The sequence below is a fragment of the Saccopteryx leptura genome, chromosome 4, assembly GCF_036850995.1.
Source record: "Saccopteryx leptura isolate mSacLep1 chromosome 4, mSacLep1_pri_phased_curated, whole genome shotgun sequence".
NCBI lineage: Eukaryota > Metazoa > Chordata > Mammalia > Chiroptera > Emballonuridae > Saccopteryx > Saccopteryx leptura.
In genome coordinates, this window is record NC_089506.1 from 30605980 (window position 1) to 30633605 (window position 27626).

The 27626-nt window shown below is 34.6% G+C and overlaps 1 protein-coding gene and 1 pseudogene across 1 annotated transcript in view; both read left to right on the plus strand.

The window, feature by feature from the left end:
* The window catches only part of ADAM32 (ADAM metallopeptidase domain 32), a 104367-nt gene that overhangs the window by 26100 nt on the left and 50641 nt on the right, over positions 1-27626 (plus strand). Inside the window, exons 9-13 of the mRNA XM_066383595.1 lie at positions 1059-1127; positions 4213-4284; positions 4471-4637; positions 12889-12970; positions 19996-20132. Of these exons, the coding sequence (XP_066239692.1) occupies positions 1059-1127; positions 4213-4284; positions 4471-4637; positions 12889-12970; positions 19996-20132 (527 nt within the window). The remainder of the gene's footprint in view (positions 1-1058; positions 1128-4212; positions 4285-4470; positions 4638-12888; positions 12971-19995; positions 20133-27626) is intronic.
* On the plus strand, positions 17310-17862 carry LOC136404074 (glutaredoxin-3 pseudogene; annotated as a pseudogene).

Sequence of the window (27626 nt, forward strand, 5' to 3'; positions counted from 1 at the left end):
CATTTGTATCTCTTCTTGGGAGAAGTGTCTGTTCAGGTCCTCTCCCCACTTTTTAATAGGATAGTTTGCTTGTTTTTTGCTGAGCTTTTGTGAGTTCTTTATAAATTTTGGATATTTACTCCTTATTGGAGCTGTTGTTTGCAAATATCTCTCATTTAGTTGGCTGCCTATTTGTTTTGTTGCCAGTTTCTTTTGCTGTGCAGAAGCTTTTTGGTTTGATATAGTCTCATCCATTTAATTTTGCCTTTACTTCCCTTGTCTTTGGGGTCAAATTCATAAATTGTTTTCTATGGCCAAGGTCCATGAGTTTAATATCTATGTTTTCTTCTATTTAATTTATTGTTTCAGATCTTATATTTAGGTCTTTGATTTATTTTGAATTAATTTTTGTTCGTGGGGATAAACTGAAGTCAAGTTTCATTCTTTTGCATGTGGCTTTCCAATTTTCTTAGCACCATTTATTGAAGAGGCTTTCTTTTCTCCATTGTGTGTTTTTGGCTCCTTTGTTGAAGATGATTTGACCATATACATGTGGTTTTATTTCTGGGTTCTTGATTCTGTTCCATTGGTCTATATTTCTGTTTTTCTGCCAATACCATGCTGTGGCTCTATAGTATAATTTGAAGTCAGGTAGTGTGATACCTCTGGCTTCAGTTTCTCAGGATTGCTTTGTTATTCAGGGTTTTTTACGGTTCCATACAAACCTGGTGATTTTTTGTTCTATTTCTTTAAAAAATGACATTGGGATTTTGATGGGGATTGCATTAAATTTGTAACATGCTTTGGGTAATATGGCCATTTAAGCTATGTTGATTCTTCCAATCTTAAGTGTTCTTACCACACACAAAATGAAAATGGTAACTTTGTGAGTAGACATGTTAATTAGTTTTATTGTGCCAATTATTTCACAATTTATACATATATAAACATCAAGTCTTACACCTTACACATATTTTCATCAACCATGCCTTGACAAAGGTGGAAAATAATTTAAAAAGTTCAGAATAAGTAATTTATGAAAGGTTTTATGTTGTTAAAACTGGTTTTCTTTTTTCTAGTCAAAATCAGCTGCTCCAGGCTTAATTCCTCTTTATCTAGAAATGCATATTGTGGTGGACAAAATTTTGGTATGTATTTTTCTTTACTTTTTAATATTTGATATGAATATATGAGTATCCCTAGGTAGATAGAATCTTAAGGACTCTAGTCTTCTTATTTAAATGTCATAGAAAAGTGGAAATATTTGCAAACTGAAAAACCACATATTCAAAAGTATACTAGTTCTTTCTAAGAAGCATTTTATTTGAAATTTTTACATGATGCTTCACATCTTGATGACTCTGTTAATGTGTAACATTTTTTAATGGTGATATTCATTTTATGTGACATTCTTTAAGCTTTTAATCCTTGTTTGCTCTTGAAGATCAGTATGGAGTCCAGGGACTGTTTTGTTTTATAATGTATTTATTGGCATAAAAGTGGTGATAGTAAAGCTATTTATGGAAACTGCTTATATTAATATGTATTTTTTTTTTAGCATTTTTAAATACTCAACTCTTCCAACTTATTGTTTACCTGGTCTAAACGTACCTCTGGAGCCCTGATTCCCTTAAAATATTTTAGGATCTCTGAACTTTAGGACATTGGGTTGACAAATGAGTTAGCACTTAACCTGTTGTAGTTTTGTTTTTCCTATATTTCAAAGATTTCAGAAAATAAGAATAAAGATATACTTTCCAGGTTTTGTTTTGAAGATAAGAATTGGATTGTCACATTATGGAATACTACAGAGAATATAAATTATACTTAGTACAAATTCTGTTTGTAGGATTGTAGAGTTTTTCTGGAATTCAGAGTAGAAGGTCATAACCAGATGACATTTGGAGAAGGACATGATCATACTTGATTTATTAGAGTATAGTGAAAAGGGCAAAGTGAACTTTTAAGAAAAAATTAAAATACTTCCAGTAAAGATGACTAAATTTCCAAGTAATATTTTGGATTATGGAAATAATTTCATTTCAGGATTATGTTACAGATTTTGAGAGATGTTTTCAAAGCTTCTTCTCAAATTGACTGGTATGCAGCCCTATAATGCTGATTAAATATCCTTATTCCATGTTCTTATAGATATTTACATATTCTTTACTAAACAGTGAGCCAGCTATGACAACTGTGTTAGTAGATGTTGGGCATATGGAAAAGAGCGGTGGTCATATTGTTTTCAGTGACTTCACAATTGTAGCCTAGGGAATTCAGTAACACAGAGAGAAGCATATGGTAATATAAACACATTTCAATAATGGAGAAAGACATGGAGAAATACAACTGTAACCGGAGGGAGTACAAGAGCATGCAATAGGTGTTTTAACATGTAGGTTTTATTATTACTGAGCTATGGTGAGGCCAGCAGATCAGGAAATGATTGCTACTGGAAACATACATGGGAGCCTTGATTGTGGTTCCTTTGGGAAGGAACTGATGAGGCAGGGTGAACAGTTAGGATTGGCTAGTTTAAGTAACTAGCCAAGTACTCTGGAGTGTAGCGGTTTTCCCCAGTTGCATGGTACCTGGCCTTAGGTGATGAGGGCACAAAAATAATGACTAGGAGTATAAAAATCTGATAGAAGTTTGGGGCCTGAATTGGTTCATTTGGGTAATGTGAGGAAGTTTAGTGCCAGGGAAGACTGTGCAAAACCTTTCTTAGCAAGAACACATAAATATGAGAGAAGGCTCTTTTCAGAAATAAACTTCAAGAAGTTTAGTATGATTAATATAAAGCATTGAGGAAGGGAAATAGAAAGAGATGAATTGAAGAATTGACAATGATACTTAGATTTATCCTGAAGGTAATGGAGTCATTAGAAGATTTGAAGGAGGGGTGTGACATGGTCATGCTTTCATTTTAGAATCATCATTTGTTAAAAATAGTGTAGTGACTGGATTGCTGCTGTGAAAATTGGAGAAGGAACCATTTAAGAGATTATTTCAAGAATCAAGGTGAAAATTTATAAATTAGTAGTGTTAGGAATAGATAAAGACAATTTTGGAAGTTACTGATGAAGTTGAATTAGAAGGACTTGGATATTGATTACATTTATTTATTCACTTAACAAATTTTATTGAGTATGACCTAGGTGCTAGTTACTGTTCTGTCTATTGGGTATATATCAGTGAACAAAACAGAAGTTCTGCTTGCATGGAATATGTAGTATAATAAACATGGGATGTGATAGGTGATAGCTGCATTCATGATAGTAGTGGAAATGTAAGTAAGAGCAGGGTTTTTGAGGAAGGATGATGAATTTAGTTTGGATATTTTTAATTTGAGGGTTATGTAGAACATCAAAGGTACATTGTACATCAGAGATGTGATTTATAGATATGGTATTTGACGTTGGCACTTCCATGTAACTTATTCGGATTTCAACAATTATAGTTACACTCATTTGAGGCTGAGTATGTAGTTTTATGCAGTAGTATCACAAAGGTAGCCTTGCATAACCACCAACACAGTCAAGACACTCAAGAGTGCCATAATCACAAAACTCTCTTATGTTTTCCTTCTGTAAAATACCCATCTCTCCACACTTCCTACAGTTACTAACCCCTGGCAGCCATTAACCTGTTCTCTATCGCTATAATGTCAGCAATACTGCATAAGTGTAACCATGCAATATGTATTTTTTGAGATTTCTTTTATACTCAGCATAATTTTCTTGAAGTTTATCCAAGCTCTTCTTCATATCAAAAGTTCAGTTCCTCTTTATTACTGAGTAGTATTCTGTGGTGTGAATGCAAGCCGAGTTTGATTAACCAGTAAACACATGACTTGCTTGTGTTTTGTTGGCTCTTATGAATAAAATTGTTACCACCATTTATGTGTAACTTTTTTTTGGTATCAGTTTTTATTTCTTTGGGATAAATGCCCAAGGATACATTTTCTGGGTCATGTGGTATGTCCATTATTTGTTTTCAAAAATGCTTCCAAGCTACCTTCCAGAACAGCTATGCAATTTGTTTACATTCTACCTGCAGGTATGAATGATCTAATTGACATCATTCTTTTTTCTATTTCTTACTGGCTTATTTTTAACTGTTCTAACCCCAAAGCAATCTCCAACCTCTGAGAGTGCCAGAGAGTAAATTTTAGACATATTAATATTACACTAAAAATTTATACTTAAATTAAAATTTTATTTTGTTTTTCAGTATGATTACTTGGGCTCTGATAGCATGATAGTAACAAATAAAGTCATCGAAATTATTGGCCTTATAAATTCAGTAAGTGTTTTTTTATACTACTTAAAAAATTTATACTAGTTTTGAAATTATTTTTATTAAATTGTGGCATTTCTGAACAATTAAGTCTTTTTCTTAAAGCAGTCATGGATTATTAAAACATTGAATTAATTTCTTAGGCATGTAAAATAAAATTATTTTTTCACATATTATTTCTTTTGTTTTTAGGTGTTTTCCCAATTTAAAGTTACTATTGTGCTGTCATCATTGGAGTTGTGGTCAGATAAAAATAAGGTTTCTACTGTTGGTGAGGCAGATGAATTATTGCATAGATTTTTAGAATGGAAAAAGTCCTATCTTACCCTAAGGCCTCATGATATTGCATTTCTATTTGTGTAAGTATAATGTTTCAGTATTCATAGAAAAAAAGATCTGAGATAATTATGAAGCTTTATTTAGGGAATTATTATTCATTTCTAACTATTCTAAAGGGGAGTAGAATAGGGAATAGGAAAAATAATTTTCAGAAAGCAAAAACTAAACGAAATTATCACCAGTTGACTGGCCTTACAATGTTTGTTAAAGGGATACCATTAGCTGAAATGAAAGGATTCTAATTTAAAATGAAAAAACATATGAAAGGGTTAATCTCACTGGTATGTGTATATATATATATATATACACATATATAAATAAATGCAGACTCATCTAATGTAAAGATGGAGAGAGTTAATCACTTATAAAGCTTCTTTTGAAGGTTGAAAGACCAAAGTAATAAAAATAACCATAAAATAACCATACTTACAATAATTTCTTAAAGAATACACAAGATAAAGAGATATTAATTGTGACACCAAAAACATGAAATTTGAGGCTAGAAGGAGTAAATATATAGTCTCATCATATGTTCAAACTTACATTTTCATCTTTAATGAAATGACTGTTACAAATATGTTGTTTTATGTAAGGCTTTATGGTAAGCACAAAGCCAAAACATAGTATTTACACAAAGGAAAAAATAAAAGAAATTTAAGCATACCATTATAAAGAAAAATTTCAAATCTAAAAGGAAGAGAGTAAGAGAAGAAGTTACAAATACAGGAATTATAAAACAGCCAGAAAACAATTAATACAATGACAATATGTACATAGCTATCAATAATTACTTTAAATGTAAATGGAATAAAATCTTTAATCAAAAGATGGAGTAGCTAAATGGATAAAACCCAGACCCACCAAAATGCTGCCTACAGTAAACTCATTTCAGGTGTAAGGATGCACACTGACTGAGTGTGAAGGGATTCACTAAGATATTCCATGAAAATGAAAACCAAAGGAAACGTAATTATACTTATATCAGACAAAATTGACTTCACAACAATACTGTCATAAAAGACAAAGTAGGTCATTACATCATGATAAAGGGGTCAATTGTCATAAATAGATGCTTTATTATTTTTTATTTTTGCTTAATTCCTCTGGCTAGGACTTCTGACATTATGTTGAATAGCATTGGTAAAAGTGGGCATTCTAGCCATGTTCCTGATCTCAGAGGAAAAGCTTTTTGGTTTTTCACTTTTAAGTATGATATATGGCTTATATGATGTTGAAGTATGCTCTCTTTATATCCACTTTGTTGAGAGTTATCATAACGGATGTTGCATTTTCTCCCTAATGCTTTTGCTGCATATGATCTTGTGATTTTATTCCTAATTTTGTTAATATGGATTATTATCTTGTTTTCAGATGTTGAATCGTCCTTGCATCCCTGGAGTAATCCCACATGATCATGGTGCATGATTCTTTTGATGTACTATTCAATTCAGTTTGCTGATATTTTGTTGAGGACTTTTGTAGTTACGATCATCAGAGATACTGTCCTATAATTTTTTTTCATAGTATCTTTGTCTATTTTTGGTGTCAGGGTAATGCAAGCCTCATAAAATAAGTTTGGAGTTTGGAAATGTTCCCTTCTCCTCTTTTTTTTTTTCCAAATAATTTGAGAGTAGTTGGTATTTATTCTTCCTTAAATGTTTCTTAAAATTCACACTGATGCCTTCTGGTCCTAGGCTATTTTATTTTGGGAGTTTTTTATTACTTCAATTTCACTGTTAGTAACTGATCTGTTCAGGTTTTCTGTTTCTATCTGGTTCAGTTCCGGAAGATGATATATTTCTAAAAGTTTATTTGTTTTTTCTAGTTTGTCCAGTTTGTTGGCTTATAATTGTTTATTGTGTTCCTTAAAGATATTTTGTATTTCTGTGTTGTTGGTTTAAATACTTCCTTTTACATTTCTGATTTTATTGGACTCTCTGTCTCTTTTTTTGATGAACCTTCCTAGAGGTTTATAAATTTTATTTATTTGCTCACAGAACTGACTCTTAGTTTCATTAGTTTTTTCTTCGATTTTAACCTCTATTTCATTTATTTACACTCTCATCTTTATTCTATCCTTCATTCTAGTTACTTTAGTTTTTGTTTGTTTTTCTTTTTCTAGTTCTTTTAATTGTAAAGTTAGGTTGTATATTTTTTGTTTCTTATTTTAAAAAGATTTTATTTATTCATTTTAGAGAGGGGAGAGAGGGAGAGAGAAAGAGAGAGATACAAGGGGGGGGAGCCGGAAGTATCAACTCCTGTATGTGCCTTGACTAGGAAAGCCCAGGGTGTTGAACAGGCAACCTCAGTGTTTCCAGGTTGATGCTTTATCCACTGCGCCACCACAGGTCAGGCCTGTTTGTTTCTTGAGGTAGACCTGTATTGCTACGTACTTCCCTCTTAGAACTGCTTTGCTGCATTCCATACCTTTTGTAAAGTTATGTTTTTCCTTTCATTTGTCTTGGGGTAGTTTCTGATAGTTCCTTTTGATTTCTTTTTTGATCCATTTGTTGTTTACTAAAATGTTGTTTATTCTCCATGTATTTGTGCTTTTTTTGTTTTTTGTTTTCTTTTTTCTGAGAGAGACAGGGAGAGAGAGAGAGAGACAGGAACAGTGAACTGCTCCTGTATGTACTCTGAACGGGGACTCGAACTGGTAACCTCCAAGCTTCAGGACAATGTTAAAAAACCAACCAAGCTATCCAGCCAAAGCTTAATTTTTATTTTTATTTTTAGAGAAACAGAAAGAGAAAGGGAGAGAAAGGTGTGAGGGAAGGGAAGGATCCACTTACTGTTCCATTCAGTTGTGCATTCTTTGGTTGCTTCTTGTGTGTGCCCTGACTGGGGATCGAACCCACAACTTTGTCATCTGGGGACGATGCTCTTAACCAACTGAGCTAACCAGCCAGGGCTGTTTATTTCTAGTTTTCTTTCTGTAGTAGATTTCCATTTTCATGCCATTGTGGTCAGGAAAAAATGATTGATATAATTTCAAATTATTTAATTTATTGAAACTTGTTTTGTAGCCTAATCTATGGTCTGTCTTGGAGAAAGTTCATATGCACTTGAGAAAAATATGTGTTCTGCAGTTTTAGGATGAAATGTTGTATAAATTTTTATTAAGTCAATCTAGTCTAATGTGACATATAAGGCCATTATTTTCTAATTAATTTTCTGTCTGGGTGATCTATCCATTGAGGTAAGTAGAGATTAAAGTCCTCTACTATTATCATATTGCTATAAATTTCTGTCTTTATATTCATTAATATATGCTTTATGTACTTTGGTTCTCCTATTTGGGTGCATAGATATTTACAATTAATATATTCTCTTTGATTGACCCTTTATTATGTATAATGTCTTTCTTTGTTTCTTTTTACATTCTTGTTTTAAAGTCTGTTTTGTCTGATATAAGTATTGTTAGCCCAGCTTCCTTTTTGTTTATATTTGCATGGAATACCATTTATTTACTTTCATTGTTTGTATCTTTCTATTTAAGGTGAGTCTCTTCTATGCAACCTATAAGTTTGTTTTTTTTTCCATCAATTCAACAACCCTATCTTTTTTAGAGGGATAGAGAGACAGACAGACAGACAGACAGAGAGATGAGAAGCATCATTTATAGTTGCATCACTTTAGTTGTTCATTCATTGCTTCTCATATGTGCCTAGACCAGGCTCAAAACATTGACCTTGTGCTTATGCCAGCAACCTTTAGCTCAAGCCAGTGACCCTGAGATTATGTTGATGATCTCACACTCAAGCTGATCTTGTACTTAAGCCAGATAAACCTGTTCTCATGCTAGCGACCTTGGGACTGGGACCTCAGCATCCCAACTCAATGCTTTATCCACTGTGCCATCATTGGTCAGGCCACCCGATATTTTTTGATTGGAGTATTTACTACATTTGATACCATTGATAGGGATGTGTTTATTGCCATTTTGTTAATTGTTTCCTGTTGTTTGTGTAGTTTTCTTCTGTTTCTTTCTTCTCTTGATTACTTTTCTTCAGTCTATTGGTTTTCTTTAATGTTTTGTTTGGGCTTCTTTCTCTTTTTGTGTATTTTTGTAGGTTTTTTTTCTGGCTATCATGGGGTTCATATATACCCATTTATATTTATAGCAGTCTATTTTAAGCTAGTATTTTTTACAGAGACAGAGAGTGAGTCAGAGAGAGGGATAGACAGGGACAGACAGACAGGAACGGAGAGAGATGAGAAGCATCAATCATTAGTTTTCCATTGCGCGTTGCAACACCTTAGTTGTTCATTGATTGCTTTCTCATATGTGCCTTGACCGCAGGCCTTCAGCAGACCGAGTAACCCCTTGTTGGACCCAGCGACCTTGGGTTCAAGCCGGTAGGCTTTTTGCTCAAACCAGATGAGCCCGCACTCAAGCTGGTGACCTCGGGATCTCGAACCTGGGTCCTCTGCATCCCAGTCCGATGCTCTATCCACTGCGCCACTGCCTGGTCAGGCAAGACCACTTTTTTACTCCCCCCTCCATGCTTTGTTTTTGATGTTGTATTTTATTCCTTTTTGCTGTTATAGTTAATTTGGTTACTTTATCTCTTAACCTTCAATTTGTTCTTTAAGGGTTGAATCAGTGCTTGTATTTTTTTTATTCAAGATTTTTTTCTTTTTTTTGTGTTTTCTTATGTCTGGTTATGACCTATACTTTTTTGCGTAAAGAATACACATTAATATTTTTTGTAAACCCAGTTTAGTGGTGGTGAAATTCTTTTGATTTTGCTTGTCTAAGAAACTTTCTCTTTTCTAATTCTGAATGATAACCTTGCTGAGTATAAAATTTTAGGTTGTATGTTTTTTTTTTTATTTCAGCACTTTAAATATTTCCTGTTATTTCCCCTAGCCTTTCGAGATGCTGCTGAGAAATCACCTGGTAGCCTTATGAGGCTGCTTTTGTATATGACTTGTTATTTCCCTCTTACTGCATCAATACTGTCTCTTTATCCTTAACTTTTGACATTTTAATTACAGTATGTCTTGGTGTGTATTTGTTTGGGTTCATCTTTTTGGACTCTGTGTGTTTTCTGGACCTGGATATTTGTTTCTTTGCCAGGATAAGGGGAGTTTTCACCCAGTATTTCTTCAAATATACTTTCTGCTGTTTCCGCTGTCTCTTTTCCTTCTGGAATTCTTATAATATGAATGTTAAAGTGCTTGATATTGTCCCAGAGATACTTTATATTATTTCAATTAAATTTTTTTTTCATCTTGCTTTTCTGGTTGGGTAATTTCCACTATTCTGTCTTTCAGGTTGCTAATCTGTTCTTCTATATTAACAACTCTGCTGTCAATTCTTTCTAAGTTACTTTTGATTTTCATTATTATATTTTTTGTCTTTGGTTACTATATTTTCTAACTCTTTGTTGATGTCTTCTCTTAATTTTTCTGTTCTATTCTTGTTTGTTTAGTATTTTTTTTTACTTACCTTTGAATTCTTTATTGAGAAAATTATTTATCTCTGTTTCATTAGAGTTTTACTCCCTGGTTTTTTATTGTTCCTTGAGTGGTGCATGTTTATCTGTCTCTCCTTTTTGTTTGACTTTTATATGTTTGCTCCTTTGAGTTAGATGAAATAGCTTCTCTCTCAATCTCAAAAAAGTGGCCTTGTGTTGAAGTGGCTTGTGTAGACTGTCTGCTGGCTGGTTCTGGCAGACTGGTTGGAATCAGGGCAGGTGTGTATGGTGGTTGGTGTGCTGCCTGCCAGAGCAAACAGGTTCTGGGTGGGGTAACCTGGTGTATATATTTATGCAGAAATACCTTGTTCTGGTTTTCCAAAGAACAGAGTGGGGCAGCCTGATATGTGTATGATTCCTTGACCTTCTGATCCAGGTGGGGTTACACTGTATGTGTATGGGATGCCTGGCTGCTTTAATTGTTGGCAAAGCAGGATGTAAATGGGTCTGTTCTGTGTGTGTGGGTCCCATTATCTTACTAGTTCTGAACTTTCTCTGGACAGAGAAGCCCTGTGTGCAAGCATTGCTGTGCCTTGCAAGCTCCACACTATTGCTGAGTATAGAAGCCCTATGTACACAGCACCCTGATATTCCCACTGGATCAATTTCTGGGTGGAGGGGCTGTGTGTGTGCATGCTGTGACTCTTGCCTGTTTCCGTTGGAGCTAGCTCTGTGAAAGGTGGATGGGTATGTGCTACAGTGGCTCTGAAGGTTGACCAGAGCACCTGAATAGAGCTCCTTTCCTCTCTTAGTGCAGGGGAAATATAAACAATGGCACTCATTAGTTTCTTCAGTCTTGGAGAGTTTTCTCAGCTCCCATAGTGTTTTTATGTTTCTCTAGCCTTCTCTGTGATGTCTCTTTCTCTTGCTGTTATGTAGAAACTGTTCAGTTGGCTCTCAGTTTTCTCTCAGGAGGAATTAGTCTAAATGTAGGTGTATATTTGATGTGTTCTTGATAGGGGTGAGCTCAGTGACCTCCTATACCATAATCTTTGACCTATTTTACATCACATTTTCTTTATCCACTCATCTGTCAGTGGATATTTAAGAAGTAGCCTCTTGGGCAGTGTCTTGCATGGCTGGGAGTACTCATTATTACTTTCCTCTGTGGGGGAAATCATGGTTGAGGGCGTCACTCCTAGCACTGAGCTGTGCTGCATTTAGGGAATGGTAACAAGAGTAAAGTGAAACTTTATCTTCTTCAGTGCATCTGCTCTTGGATTTTTTCCCCTCCATTGTGGTACTGTGACCTGTACTGTGGAGTCTTGGACTCTCCCAGAGTTATTTTTATCTGTGAGAGATAGCCACAATCATTGTTTCTGTGGGAGGATGGGTGCCAAATGCTCCTATTCTGCATCTTACTTATGTCACTCCACAAGATTAATGCTAGTACATTATCTCTACTTGCTTGTAGTTTACAAGAGAGAAAAAGAATGAGGTGAGGAGACTGAGTCAAAGTACTGTATAAAAAAGATCAAATTAAAGAAGTGGTAATTAAATTAGAAGTGGAAAAGCAAAGTTAGGCACACTTAAATTCAAATAAAGGAGGTTAAAATATTGCAGGTTATGGAATCAGTGAGACTAAATGATTTGTAGTTTTTATAAAAGTATGGACTTACATATAAGATGTATGTACACTCATAGTTGAAACTGTAGCTGAACCTTTGAAAGAGGGTAAGGATATTAGAAGTATGGAAGAAGTAAAACATTAGATCTTGACAATTGATTTGATGTGGAGATTGAGGGGTGGTAGTATTAAGTAAAAAATAACTGTTTTTGAGTCCAGCTCATCAAGGGTGTGAGTAGAGTTTTTTGGAGAAGTTTTATCTGTTTGGAGAACTATCTTGGATGAAGAAAGAATGTAAACAATAATTAGATATTGAAATGTAAAGCCAAAGTTGAATGTTAGGAACAAATACTTGCAAACAAGTGCTGGAAGAGTTAGGTATAGAAAATATAAGAGACATAGAATAAGGCAGCAGTAGGTACACGATGCAATTGTGAAGTAAAGTGCACATGACACCAAACGGGCATTTCAAACTGAGAATTGAGTACCAAGATTTTTTACATACATCGTGGAATATTATTTGGATGGGAACTCTGAAGATGATATAATTTATGTTTGAAACTATACTTTTGTGATTGAGAGTATGGTTCTGGATTCAGATGGTGCAAGCTCAAATCCTTCAGCATTTATCATTTGTACTACCTTAAGAATGTTACATAATGTATTTATTGTCAGTTGTTTGATATTTTTCAGTAGGGGTAAAAATAATACATATTTAACTGGCTCATTTGAGTGTTAAATAATTTATGTAGCCCTCTGAAAATAGTGCTGTTACTACACGACAATTTATATAGGATTGTACTCAAAGCAGAAATAATATTAAGTTGTAGAACTAGAAAGCCATTCTTATGAGAAAATGAGCTTTTCTACATGAGAGTGAATATTTTCAATCCATACATTAAAGGTATTTTTTATTGTCATTGAGCAAAATGCTTATGATCATAATGTTTGATCAAAGGCTTTTGGTAGCCTTAACTAACTGTGATGAGAACAATGAATAAAACCAAGAAAAACTGATTCATTGAATATCGTTTAGAAATCCAAAGTGATTAAATTTATTTAATTAAGAATACCTTCTTAATTGAAACAATTAAAGACATATGGAAAGACTGTAGCTCAGTTTGCTTCAGACTAGGATTTCATGACCTATAGACCAATTATTAACAGGATTTTTCACATTTGAATTGTCAAAATAAATTATAAATGTATAATTATTTTTAGCTATGGAGATTATCCAGATTATGTGGGAGCAGTGTTCCCTGGAAAGATGTGTGTTCCTCATTATTCTGCAGGGATTGCTTTGGTATGTAATTATTTAAAAATACACATATGTTCAAAAATTATCCAACACTAGAGCATTATTTTATACAGTTTAAATTTACATTTAGAGATTGCATTTATTTTTAATTACTGTTAAAAATTGAAGTGTAAAGAAGGAAGAGTATTCTATAGAACAAGTGTCTTACTGCAACTATTTGGAAGTGGAATCAAGACATCATAAATACCCATGCATTCTATATTATATAGAATAGTAGTACATCATGAAAAATTAGATGCAAATAAATATCTGTAACCCAAATAGATTTTTGCTTGTAGACATAAATTTAGATAAAATAGCTTCAAAATCAAAACAAATGATAAAAAAGTAGTATAATAAAAAAAAGGTCAAACAGTATTTAAAAGGAAATTTTGTATATTTTAAATATTTATAGCACTTAAAAATTTTGTATGTAAATAAATTATTGGTACAATTAGATGCATCATTGAAAGGTGAAGTAATTTAAGTCATTTACCCACCTTATTAATTAATTAATTTATTATTGTTTTTTTAATGATGGAGAGAGTTTAATAATGCAATGGGTATATAAATATATTATAAAGATACAAAACCTATAGTTTATAGACCCTGATAATTGTTTATTTTTTGGCTTTATTTATTTATTTGAAATAGAATTTAATGGGGTAATATTGGTACATAGGATAACACAGGTTTTAGGTGTACACCTCTATGTTACTTGACCATCACCCAGAGTCAAAACACCTTTTTCACCATATATGTGGTTTGTTTAAACCCCTAGTATCCCTGCAACCCTTCTCTTTGGTAACCACCATAGTTTTTCTATTTTTATTAGTTTTAGTTTTGTATCTGATGTATGAGTGAAATCATATAGTTCTTAGTTTTTTCTGACTTATTTCACTTAGCATAATATTTTTAAGGTCTATCCATGTTGTTGCAAATGGCAATATTTTATCTTTCTTTTGGCTTAGTAGTATTCCATTGTATGTATGAAACATATCTTCATCATCCAATCCTCTATTGAAGGACACTTTGGCTGTTTCCATGTCTGGCCACTGTGAAAAACGCTGTGATGACCATGGGGGACATAATTATCCATTTTTTTAAAAAACAATCTTAAGTACTATATACATTTTTAACTTAGAAAATAATTTTTAATTATGTCCATTTTTTATTGTACATATGGGAACATATAAGGAAATTTATATATCTGTCATTTTCACATTCAAGAAGTAATCCCTATATATTTTTAGTATACTTTATTTATTATATATATTCTTATTTTAATAGTCATAAAAATATTTATATTATTAAAATATATTCTTATAGTATTACATGTATATATATGCACATTATATATATATACTTATGCATATTATATGTATGATGCATTTTAATATTTATATTTTAATCTTTTATATTTTTTAATTTAAATAGTACCTATTTACCTTAGGCAATGTCCATTCATTATGTGCTATGCAAAATAAGAAAAATAGCTGTAGACTTCTTATTATCCAGTGTCTAAGTTTATAAAATATATAATTTATCTTGTAGAACTTTTATTCTTTGTCTATATTGATTTAATAATTAAAGTAATAGTGCCTGACCAGTGGTGGCCCAGTGAGTAGAGTGTCAACTTGGGACACTGAGGTCCCAGGTCTAAACCCCAAGGTCACCAACTTGAGTGCAGGCTCATCTGGCTTGAGCAAGGGATTGCTGGCTTGAGCTTGGTATCATTGACATAATTCTGTGGTTGCTGGCATGAGCCCAAGGTCACTGGCTTGATCAAGGGGTCACAGGCACAGCTGGAACTCCCCGGTCAAGGGACATATGAGGCCTAATCAATGAACAACAAAAGTGCCATATCTACGAGTTGATACTTCTTATCAGTCTCCCTTCCTGTCTCTCTCTCTGTCTCTCACAAAAACAAAACAGAACAAAATATATTAAACCAATAACTAGAATTTTACAGTATTTTGAATGTATAAATAGTATTAACTATTAAATAAAGAAATATATTATTATACTTATAGAGCTATGACAGAAGACAATATTTTAAGCATTAGGATCTAAGAGAGCTTCTTAATTTTTTGTAACTTCTATGGGTTGAATCAACTACCAAAGAAAATGAAACTTCTTTCTTGTCTTAGAATTCTCTGCTATTTTTCTGGAATAAATCTTGAGTTTTTGAAAAATAGTGTGTATAAATGGCAAACTTGAGTTACTTTATTAATAATAATACTTTTGCTTTCTCACACCATTTGATTGATAATTTGGCTAGGTATAAAATCCTAGTTGATACATCTTTTCATATTAGCATTTTGAAGATTGAAGTATTCTGTTTTTGTCAAGTCATGTTGAATTGAAAGCACAGCAGGATAACTTGAATGTGTTTATAAGAGAATTTGAACTGGTTAAGGAAGGAGGGAAGTCTGTAAAAGGAGGTTAGGAACAGTAAAGATTTAAGGACAAATTGTGGTTTGGATGTGCTGGTGGGTACACAATTGTTAGAGTTGAGGTGCTAGAGGAGTGAGCAGGAAAAATAATTAGGTGGTCAGGATGCAGTATGCATTTTATAGAGATGATAGAGGGGTCCCAGCTATTGATAAAGAACTGTTGAAAAGTCTTAAGGTGTCAACCATTGGAATGAGTGGCTAAGGCAGGGTGTAGGTTAGAATAATTGCAGGAGAGGAATTCAAGGAACTATTTTTTTCACAAACCTTTTATATTATAAAAACTTCATACTTCTTTGTTTAAAAGCTCTTATGCTTTTACTACAATTGAATATTTCTCTAAACAAGAACTGTTTTTATGCTTTAAACAGAAATAGAATATAAATTGTATTATAATGTGCCATTCTGCAATTTGAATTTTTGACTTCTACTTACAACTTTGAGATTTATTCATCTGGTACATAGAATTCTAGTTAATTTTTAATTTTTATTTATTTATTTTTGATTTCACAAATAATTTTATTCCAAGTGCAGTTAGGCCTAATGAATAGGCAACAATGAATATATAATGTGATTAAATGAATACAAACCAGTGAAGTTCAGTAAAGCATGGCACACAGAGCATAATAAATGTTAGTTCTTATTGTGATTCTCATTATCCTTATCATTTTTTATCATATTTCTGTCATTAGTTAAGGATCCCTAAATCTATTATAAGTTTAATGGCATGGATAAATGCATGTGCATTTTTGTAATAGAAGGCAGAAAGTATATAGATTATATTGTTGATACACATAAAGTCTGTAGGAACCAAGGAAAGGATATGTATCTTCAGATTGGAGGACTGGAGATAAACACTTATGACATAATAGAGAAGTCCAATATCCTCATCCCTTCAATATTGTGTAAGACTTTATATCTTAATAGAAATTTTAGTCACAGCAGAATTGAGAGGAAAAGTACAGAGATTTTTTCATACCCTCTATCACTATTAATAGTTCAAACCATAGTAATATATTTGTCATAAATGATGAACACACTGATACATTACAATCACCTAAAGCCCATAGTTTATATTAGGTTCACTCTTGGTGTTATACATTCTATGAATTTTGACAAATATACAGTGACATATAGCACCATTACAGTAGGACAAAGATTAGTTTCACTGTACTCATAATACTTTGTGTCCAATTTTTCCATTGGTGTGTTATATCTTATTATATAAATATGCTTCACTGTATCCTTTATGCTTTCCATATGTATTAGGCTGTTTCTATTTTTACCATTACAAACAATATTTAATAAACATCTCTATACATACATTTTCCAATCTTCATTTGAATTTTTTATTTTGTAAAAAAATAATCATAAAATCAGAACTTCAGTGTTCAGAGAGGCGATACTCCTGGTCATTTAGATGCTTTCATTTTCTAGCTGTTTTTGTAGCTAGTTTTCTTCTGCAGCATGGTGGCAGGGATGGCAACAATGTCAGGGGTGGCTAAGGCGACTAGGGCGGCACCGGTGGTGGTGTAGGTTGCTCAGCTCAGCCATTGAGGAACTGCCATGCCTTCTTGTGGTTTATTTTGGGGCACTATGGGCTCCATACTATGATCAGACGAATGACATGATGGCATAGTTACTGAAAGATCACCCCAAGTTTCGTTTGTGAAGTAGGAAGCAGAAGCCATTCCTGAAATATCAGAAAAATATGAAATTGGTTCTGTTGCCACCTTTCTTGTTTTTCAAGAATTCTCAGAAAATGGACAAATTAGCTGACCAAAAAACTTCAATGACATGCATCTGTGGGCTCCTTTCCACCCAGTGATAATGAGCACCCCAAAGAAGACCTCAGCCTTCAGCTGAAGAAATGATCTCACACTGCCCACTGCATGCTGTTTATAACAAGGACTCCACAGGAGATGCATTGTGCTTTCAGCAAGCAGATGGTGGAAATTCTCCACATACATAACATTCAGTTCAGCAGTTTTGATATATTTTCATATGAAGTTCATCAGGGCCTCAACCTATTCCAATTTACCTACCTATCCCCAGCTCTATGTCTCTGGTGAGCTCACATAGGAGGACTTGACATTGTTAAGGAGCTGGAAATCTGAAGAACTAGATACAAATTTTCCCCAAACTCCCAAATTAGAGGAAAGGCTCAAAGTACAAATAAAGCTTCTGTGATGATCTTTATGAAAGAAAACAAGCAGGAAGCTAAATGTAGATTCAGCAAACAAATTCTGGAATTAATAGTACTGATGGTGAATATGAGACATTTGATATTATTGGAGGGTGCAGTTCAACAAGTATTGAAACATCCTCCATTGGCCAACATACCCCCAGCTATATGTGAAAGGGGAGCTCGTTGGAGGGCCGGACATTGTTAAGGAACCAAGAGAAACTGGTGAATTGGTGCCTACACTGAAAGGAGAAAATTAGTAAATGTTAAACTTGAGCCAACTAATGCAGGAAATAATTACAGCAGAGGAACTCATGAATCAGTCCTCATCCTTGGACGAGGAGGAGGAAACTCTTCCTCCCCAGCTTCACTCTGTGTATTCCACAAAGTTGTGCTAAATAAATACATGGTATGTTTTCTCCATCAAAAATAGAATATAATAAACATCATTGAATTGGAAAAAATACCAAGTGAAGACAAGTTCATTACATAGGCAGGATGGAATAGGAAACTGGAAGGAGCCCAGATCCCTGAGATCCAAGAAGCTGCTTTTATGTGTGTGAGAAATTTCTTCCTATTCTGTCATCATTATTTGGAATTTACTGTCTCATACAGCTACATTGAATCTTAGCAGTTCAGGAATATTTCTTGTAAACAGGATAGAAATGGATCAGTTTTCTCTATCCATTATGAAAGAAAAATTATTTCAGTTTAATTCATGAACATTCTTGTGCTTATTGATATTTTTAGAATTAATGCTATTACCTTATTTTCCATTTTTTTGTTTGTTTCTTTGCCTTCACTTCTTTGCCAATAGCCCTATATCACTAAAGAAATAATAAATAATATACTTCATAAAAAAGGAAAGTGAGCCCAAATGGAAAATCTGAGAGTTCGAGGGAATGAATAATAATAATAATAATAATAATAATAATAATAATAAAAAGAATTGTTTGAATATGGCCTGCATGAATCAATAATAGTTGTGTCTGGTGAGAATAAAATAGATGCAAGATTAAAATAAAGGACAATAATATGTCATAGGTGGTTGTCTGATGGGATAATCTACAGCTGTGGCTGGGAAGCATGTGCCCATTTGCGGAGCACATAGCTCAGACCTTCTTATATCTAGATGGAGCCATGCAATATGAATAGGAGTAATGTGTGTCACTTCTTGGTTGGAGCAGTTTAAACTTGTGTGATCCTTTCCCTTAGTGAGTTTAATGGAGATTTATAAATAAGTGCAGGAGCACAATATGCAATTATTTCAACATAAACATATGTAAGGCTACTCACAACCAGGAACATCTACACTGGGCTTTTTGTGGTTATATTAAACCACTAAGATTTTATAATCTTGTTTATAGCTGCATCTAACATTACATTAAATTATACATGTTATAATATATGGGTCAGAGGAGTAAAAATAGAGTTAAACAACAAAACAAAGTGAATTATATTTCTATGTACTGGCAACAAACAAAACTTTAAAAATTGCATAAAAATCAAGAAATATTAAGGAATAAAAAGCCAGCAAAAAGATGTATAAGACCCTCTACAGAGAAAATAAAACATTATTAGAGGCAGTGCCTAAGATTCTGAACTGGCAGACAGTATTATAAAGCAAAATAGCTTGGTTGATAGCATGGCTCCAGATGGGCAGAGCATTGGTCTCAGATGGGGGGTTGCCAGGTAAATACAGTCAGGGTGCATATGGGAGCCTGTCTCTATCTCCCCTCCTCTTACTTAAATAAAAAAAAAACAAAAAAAAAACTTAATGAAATACTACCTTACATCCATCCACCAGAAATGATACCATAAAAAAGATGGAGAAAACTAAGTGTCTCATTCTCTTTGGCAGGGAAATTATTTGTGCACTTGTTAAATATATGAGAAGCCTAATCCAAGAATGTGGTTTCTCGATACCAGTTTCTGTGTTATTGAGAATATTAGCAGGAAGAAAACAGCACACTTAAACTCAGTATTTTGTTATGGGGATACTTTTTGAGCCGGGAGTCAGAATATCATGTGGATTATTCTAAGTGTATATGAAAGCTGAGTAAGAAATTAGGTAAAATGAAGATCATGGTTCATATAGCCAAAATACTAATGTAAAGTCTAATGCAAAAACGGTTCTTTTCTATATTTATGGTAGCTACTTATTATGTTATTCAAATGTTACATCTTGGGCAAGCTTGACATAGACTCAATATGCTTATATCTCAATAACATTTTATAAGAAGAGCTTCAGCTTCTCACCTGTGCAAGGATCTGTATTTACCTATTCTTAAGTATTTGATAGACTAGTAAAATATTCAGAATAAGAAAAATATTATTTTTAACATCCTTCAGTGAATTGTCTTTTGTTTGAATTTTCTTTGTTGTTAATGTAGTATCCTCAGGGGATAACTTTGGAGGCATTTTCAGTAATTGTCACCCAGATGCTGGGACTCAGTCTGGGAATATCCTATGATGACCCAAAGAAATGTCAGTGTTCAGGAGCCATCTGTATAATGAATCCAAAAGCTATGTAAGTTTTTAAATAATAAGATTTATTTATTGATTGTTTATTTTGTTTCAAATATTTGAAGCACAAATATAGTATTTATCTATATCACACATTAGCTATAAATGGATCAAGTACTATAAAATATAAACATGAAGTTTTCAGTGTAAGAGGAGTATGGAGGGAGATGTTCCATTAAGAATAGTCAAGGAGGCCCTGGCTGGTTGGCTCAACGGTAGAGCATCGGCCTGGCGTGCGGGGGACCCGGGTTCGATTCCCGGCCAGGGCACATAGGAGAAGCGCCCATTTGCTTCTCCACTCCCCCCTCCTTCGTCTCTGTTTCTCTCTTCCCCTCCCGCAGCCAAGGCTCCATTGGAGCAAAGATGGCCCGGGCGCTGGGGATGGCTCCTTGGCCTCTGCCCCAGGCGCTAGAGTGGCTCTGGTCGCAGCAGAGAGACACCCCGGAGGGGCAGAGCATCGCCCCCTGGTGGGCAGAGCTTCGCCCCTGGTGGGCGTGCCGGGTGTATCCCGGTGGGGCGCATGCGGGAGTCTGTCTGACTGTCTCTCCCCATTTCCAGCTTCAGAAAAATACAAAAAAAAAAAAAAAAAAAGAATAGTCAAGGACAGGTGTGAGGTGGTATCTCATTGTGGTTTTAATTTGCGTTTCTATGATGATTAGTGACATTGAACATTTTTTCACACGCCTATTGGCCATTTGTTTGTCAGAATGGCCCTCATTAACAAAACAACACATAATAAGTGCTGGTGAGGGTGTGGAGAAAAGGGAACCCTCCTGCACTGCTGATGGGAATGCAGACTTCTGCAGCCACTGTGAAGAACTGTATGGGATTTCCTCAAAAAATTAAAAATGGAACTGCCTTTTGACCCAGCTATTCCACTTTTAGGAATATACCCTAAGAACACTATAGCACTGTTCCAAAAGGAGAAAGGCACCCCCATGTTTATGCAGCATTGTTCACAATAGCAAAGATCATCCGCCCAAGTGTCCATCAGCAGATGAGTGGATTAAAAAGCAGTACATATACACAATGAAATACTATGGGGGATGAGGGAGTTATGTTCAGTGGGACACTTGAATCCATGTAAACACAATAAATTAAAAATTAATAAAAATTAAAAAAAGAATAGTCAATGATAACAAATCCAAATTGCAAGATACATTAGCAGAGGCTTTCTCCTTAGGCTGTGTGTTTTATGAAAGCCCATAGTTAGGATCTTTAGCAATATGTTAACAGTCCAAACAGGTAGCCTTTATTTTTAGACAGAATTTTTGGTTTTACTTTTAGAGTAGATTAATGTTGTGAAAAGACATAGAATAACTTCTAGTTGGAGGTTCATATAAAATATATGATATTTATATCAGTTTGGACAAATTATCTCACCTTATTTATGTTTATTTATCTTGCTAATCTTTAAAATGAAAATGATTATGTATATTCTCTTATTTCACAGAGGGATGCAAGAATAAAATAAAAAAATAAAATGTGAAAGTGTTTTCTAAACTGTAAAATTACATAAGTATGGATGGATTATTTACAGTGATTTCTAAATTTGCCAGTGTTCCCCAAATAGTTTATCAATCAAGGACTACAGCGGGTGTCATTGGTATTCTACAGTTTTTTTTTAATTAGTGGAAGGGCTTATGCTAAGCTAAGACCTACTCATAACTGAAGAATGATCAAAAGTCAAATGTGAAAATGTTATTCATTTTTGAAAATATGTTCTTTCCATAGTTTCTTCAAAGCACCACCTAAAGGCCAACTCTTGCATTCTAAACATAGTTCAAATTCAAGCATATGTATTTATATATAAACACATTTTATATCACAAATGGGTTCTAAATGAATTACATATAAAAAACATTTTATACATATATAAATCTGAGTCATTAATTATTCAAAGAAATTGAATTATTGTATGCATATTACTTTCTCTTAATTACTTGCTAAAACCAATTTCACTAAGCTGTAGAAATTTGATTGAAAAAGAGGGAATATCTTTGTTTTATGTTTTTCTAAAAGAACTATATGTTTTATTTTTCAATTACAGTTTATGTTCAATATTATTTTGTATTAGTTTTAAGTATACATTATAATGGTTAAACAATCATATTTTACCAAGTGTTTCCTGATATTTCTAGTACCCATTTGGCACCATACATCGTTATTACAGTATTATTAAATATATTCCCTATGTTGAACTGTACATTTCTTTTTTTTTTTTTTTTTTTTTTTAAATAAATTTTTATTAATGGTAATGGGATGACATTAATAAATCAGGGTACATATATTCAAAGAAAACATGTCTAGGTTACCTTGTCATTAAATTATGTTGCATACCCCTCGCCCAAAGTCAGATTGTCCTTCGCCACCCTCTATCTAGTTCTCTGTGCCCCTCCCCCTCCCCCTAACTCTCCCCCTGTCCTCCCTCCCCCCATCCCTGGTAACCACCACACACTTGTCCATGTCTCTTAGTCTCATTTTTATGTTCCACCAATGTATGGAATCATGTATGAACTGTACATTTCTAAGACTGTTTTGTGACTACCAATTTGTACTTCTTAATCCTTTTACCTTTTTTTTTTTACCTTGTATCCAGCCCTCTTCTCTTCTTTCAACCATCAGTCTGTTCTCTGTGTCTTTGAGTCTGTTTCAATTTTGTTTGTTAATTTATTTTGTTCTTTAGATTCCACATATAAGGGAAGTCATATGGTATTTTTCTTTCTCTGATTGACTTCACTTAGTGTGATACCCTGTAGGTCTATCATGCTGTCACAAATAGGAAGACTGCATTTATTTTTATGGCCAAATAATATTCCACTATACTATATATTACTGTCTTTTATCCACTTGCCTATTGATAGGCACTTGGGTTGCTTTCATATTTTGGTATTGTAAATAATGCTGCAATGAACATAAGGAAACATATATTCTTTATATATAGTGTGTCTTTTTGGAAATATTTCCAGAAATGGAATTGCTGGATAACAAGGCAGTTTCATTTCTAACTTTTTGAGGATCCTCCATATTTGTTTTCATAGTGGCAGCACCATTCTGCATTCCTACAATGTAGAAAGGTTCCCTTTTCACCACATCCTTGCCTTTTCACCAAACATTTGCTTGTTGATTTATTGATGATAGCCATTATAACAAGTGTGAGGTAATATCTCATTATGTTTCTACTGTGCATTTTAGCATCTAAGTTGAGTATTAGAGATGCTGAACAACTTTTCATATATCTGTTGACCATCTCTATGTCCTGTTTGGAGAAATATCTGTTCTGGTCCTCTCCACAGTTTTTTTTGATGGAATTGTTTGTGCTTTTGGTGTTGAGTAGTATGTGTTCTTTATAAATTTTGGGTATTAACTTCTTTTTTTTTCTATTTTTTTTTTTAGTTTTATTTATTTATTTATTTATTTATTTATTTATTTATTTATTTATTTATTTTAGAGAGGAGAGGGAGAGACAGAGAGAGAGAGAGAGAGAGAGAGAGAGAGAGAGAAGGGGGGAGGAGCTGGAAGCATCAACTCCTATATGTGCCTTGACCAGGCAAACCCAGGGTTTCGAACCGGCGACCTCAGCATTTCCAGGTCGATGCTTTATCCACTGCGCCACCACAGGTCAGGTGGGTATTAACTTCTAATCAGATATATCATTGGCAAATATGTTCTCTTATTCAGTAGGTTGTCTTTTAATTGAGTTGATACTTTACTTTTTTGTTTGATGTGGTCTAATTTGTTTATTTTTTCCTTTGTTTCCCATGTCTGAGGGGAATATCAGAAAAAATATTGCTAAGAGAAATGTCAGAGATTTCACTGCCTATGTTTTCATCTAGAAGTGTTATGGTTTTAAGTCGTACATTTAAGTGTTTAATTCATTTTCAGTTTATTTTTGTATATAGTGTAAGAAGGTGACTTAATTTTATTTGTTTTGCACATAACTGGTCCAATTTTCACATCACTGTTTATTGAATAGACTCTTCTACCCCATTGTATGTCTTATCTCCTTAGTTTTGTTTGTTTTGCACATACTTGTCTAATTTTCCCAACAGCATTTATAAAAGAGACTGTCTTATTCCATTGTCAAATATTAATTGACTATAAAGGCATGGGTTTATTTCTCGGTTCTCTGTTCTGTTCCATGGATCTGTACCCCTGTTTTTATGCCAGTACCAGGCTGTTTTGATTACAATGGCCTTGCTGTATAGCTTGATAGTAAGAAGTGTGCTACCTTCCCACTTTGTTCTTCATTTTCAAGATTGCTGAGGCTATTTGGGTTCTTTTTTGGTTCCATATAAATTAATTTTTGGAATATTTGTTCTATATCTGTGAAGTATGCCATTGCTATTTTAATAAAATTGCATTGACTGTGTAGATTGCTTTTGGTGGTATAGACATTTTAATGGTATTACTTCTTCCTATCCATGAACACAGTGTATGCTTCCACTTGTTTGTATCTTCCTTGATTTCTTTTTTCAACGCCTTATAATTTTCCAGGTTCAAATCTTTTACCTCTTTGGTTAAATTTATTTCTAGGTACTTTATTTATTATTTATTTTTTGTTGCAATAGTGAATAAGATTGTTTCCTTAATTTCTCTTCCTGACAGTTTATTATTGGAAGATGAAGATGCCACTGATTTTTGAATATTAATTTTATATCCTGCCACCTTGCCGAATTCATTTATTAAGTCTAGTAATTTTTTGGCTAAGACATTAAGGTTTTCTATGCACTGTATAATGTCATCAGCAAATAATGACAGTTTTACTTCTTTTTTTCTAAGTTAGATGTCTTTTATTTCCTCTTGTCTGATTGCTATGGCTAGGAATCCCAGTACTATGTTGAATAAGAGTGGTAAAAGGGGGTACCCCTGTCTTGTTCCTGATCTTAAGGGAATTGTTTTTAAATTTTTTCCATTGAGTATGATGTTGGCTGTTGGTTCATCATATATGGCCTTTATTATGTTGAGATACTTTCCATCTATACCCATTTTATTGAGTGTTTTTTTTTTTTTTTACATAAATGGGTGTTGTATCTTATTGAATGCTTTTTCTACATCTATGATTTTTTTTTTCTTTTGTGATGTGGTGTATTAGATTGATTGATTTATGTATGTTGAACTATACTTGTATTCCTGGAATGAATCCCACTTCATTGTGATATATGATCTTTTTAATATGTTGCTGGACCCAGTTTGGTAATATTTTATTGAGAATTTTAGCATCTATGTTCATCAGGATATTGGCCTGATGAATTTTTTTTTCTCTTTGTGGTGTTTTACTTGGTTTTAAAATTAAGATAATGGTTGCCTTATAAAATGAGCTTGGAAGTCTTCCCTCCCCTTGAATTTTTTGGAATACTGTATGCAGGTGTTGATCACAGAAGGTGGAACTCACGTCAGCTGGGTTTGGTGCCTGACACGCTCTCCCTTTGGATATGCTGCTCTGATGTAGTCTGTAGCTGGCCACTGACTGTCTTGGTTCTGGGCCTCTTAGGAGGAAACCTGATGCAGACCAGTGTAAGACACTGCTGTGATTGGCCCTCAGAAATGTTTATGGAGCTATAATCAAACCAGATTTTGTGGCTGCCTCTGTTGGACCCAGGTGCACATGGAAGATCAAGCTGCACACCTACACTGGCTTTTACCAGCCCCGTGCCTGTGGTCAAGGCAGCCAGAGGCCCAAGGTGCCCTGAGATATGCCTCCTGCTGCTGGCTGCTTGTTTTGGTTGGCTACTGATAAAAAACCTCTGGTGGAGTCTAGAGCCTGGAAAGGTGGCAGATGTGGTTCCCACTCCTAGGCCCAAATATTTTGATCTGTCCTAATTTTTTTTTCACAGACCTCAGTAGGAGTATGGTGGTTGTGGCTCTGAAACCCAGCGGTTTGGTCTGTACACAGTCCAAACAGTTTCTATTGAAGCACCAGTCATATTCTTGGGGGAGTGTGGGGGAAGCTTTCATCTCCACGCCAGACAGCTAAACCATGTCACATCCTGTTCCTGGCTGACATCTCAGAATGGCTCATTCTTCATAGGGTGGGGCAAGAGAAATTCCTGAGGGTGGGGCAGCTGCCCTCCCTCAGGCTGATGCCGCACAGAAGGAACTGCTCCACTCAAGAAAGATGGTGACTACAGTATTGGAGAATGACTCCACACAGGGTTGGCTCTGGGGCCACCAATTTGACACTTCCTCATGTGACTAGACCTCTCAGCCCTACGTCCGCTAGAGCCCAGGATAAGTGGCTATGAGTGAGATTTTCTGTGTGGGCCCTTTAACACAGTGTCTGCATGTCTGAGAACTCCTGTCTCTTTTTTGTAGACAGAAACTGTATTGCCAGAAGCCAAGGCCACCATCACAGCCGCCTGGCCCATGCAGGTTCGCATTAGATTTGGACAGATGGTAATGAAATAATGGAGCCCAAAACTGGTAGGCCATTAGCTTTAATCCTAGCTTACACCCAGCAGGCAAGTAAAAACACACTCTGGGCTCCAAAACCCACTCATTCAGTGCTCACAAAACTACTGACTTATCCGAGTTTCCTAGAATCAAAGGTTTTTAGCTCACTAGCTTTATTCACCTCTGTTCCCCATCTCCTTCTCTGTGCACAAACTGCACAAACTGGCTTCTCCTTCAGCATTCTGCCATCTTGACTGCTTCTCCTCTCCTCCATATGGCCTTACTGTGCTCTACTCCTTGCTCTCTGCCCTCCTCCTAGAATGCAATCACTCTTCTCCCTCCTATAATATCATCACTCTTCCCTTGCAACAACATGATCTCTCTTCCTTTTAAAACTTTTTGGCATAAAAGCCCTCCCCCAACACATATTAACATAATCATGCCCATCCCAAGCAATCACCTGGGTGACAGGGTTCCATGTGGGCAGCGCCATCTTTAACAAAGTGAGCATAATATATTTTATCTGCCCAGCAGAAACCTTACCTCTTTTTATTGGCAAATGCTATGTGGGCACCTCCTCTAGGCTCTGGTGCTCTAGGCTGGGTCACCCAGCTTGGGACTTAGGACCCTCACCTCTCAGGGCAAACCTCCCCACAGTGAGAGTTCTCTGGACCCTCTGCTACAGCTTACTCCTGGGAGCGGGGCAGACTTTTTAGCATCTCCACCTTTCCTACCAGTCTTTATGTGGCTTTTGTGACTTCTTGATTACGGACTCCCCTTCATTTAGTCCTAAGTAGTTTTCCAGAATGACTTTTCTTAAATTTAGTTATAACTCCTGTTTGGTTCTGGGAGGCGGCAGTTGAAACATCTGCCTACTCTGTTGCCATCTTGGAATCCAAGACTGATATTTCTTCATTGATTTTCTGTTTGGATGATCTCTCAGATAGATTCTATCTAAAGTTGTCAATGGTCAATGGTGTGTTGAAATCTCCAAGTATGATTGTGTTTTTGTCTGTTTTTTATTTTTAGGTAGTAGATATATTATATATTTTGGTGCTCCCTGATTTGGTGCATATATATTAAGAAGTGTTATATCTTTTTGATA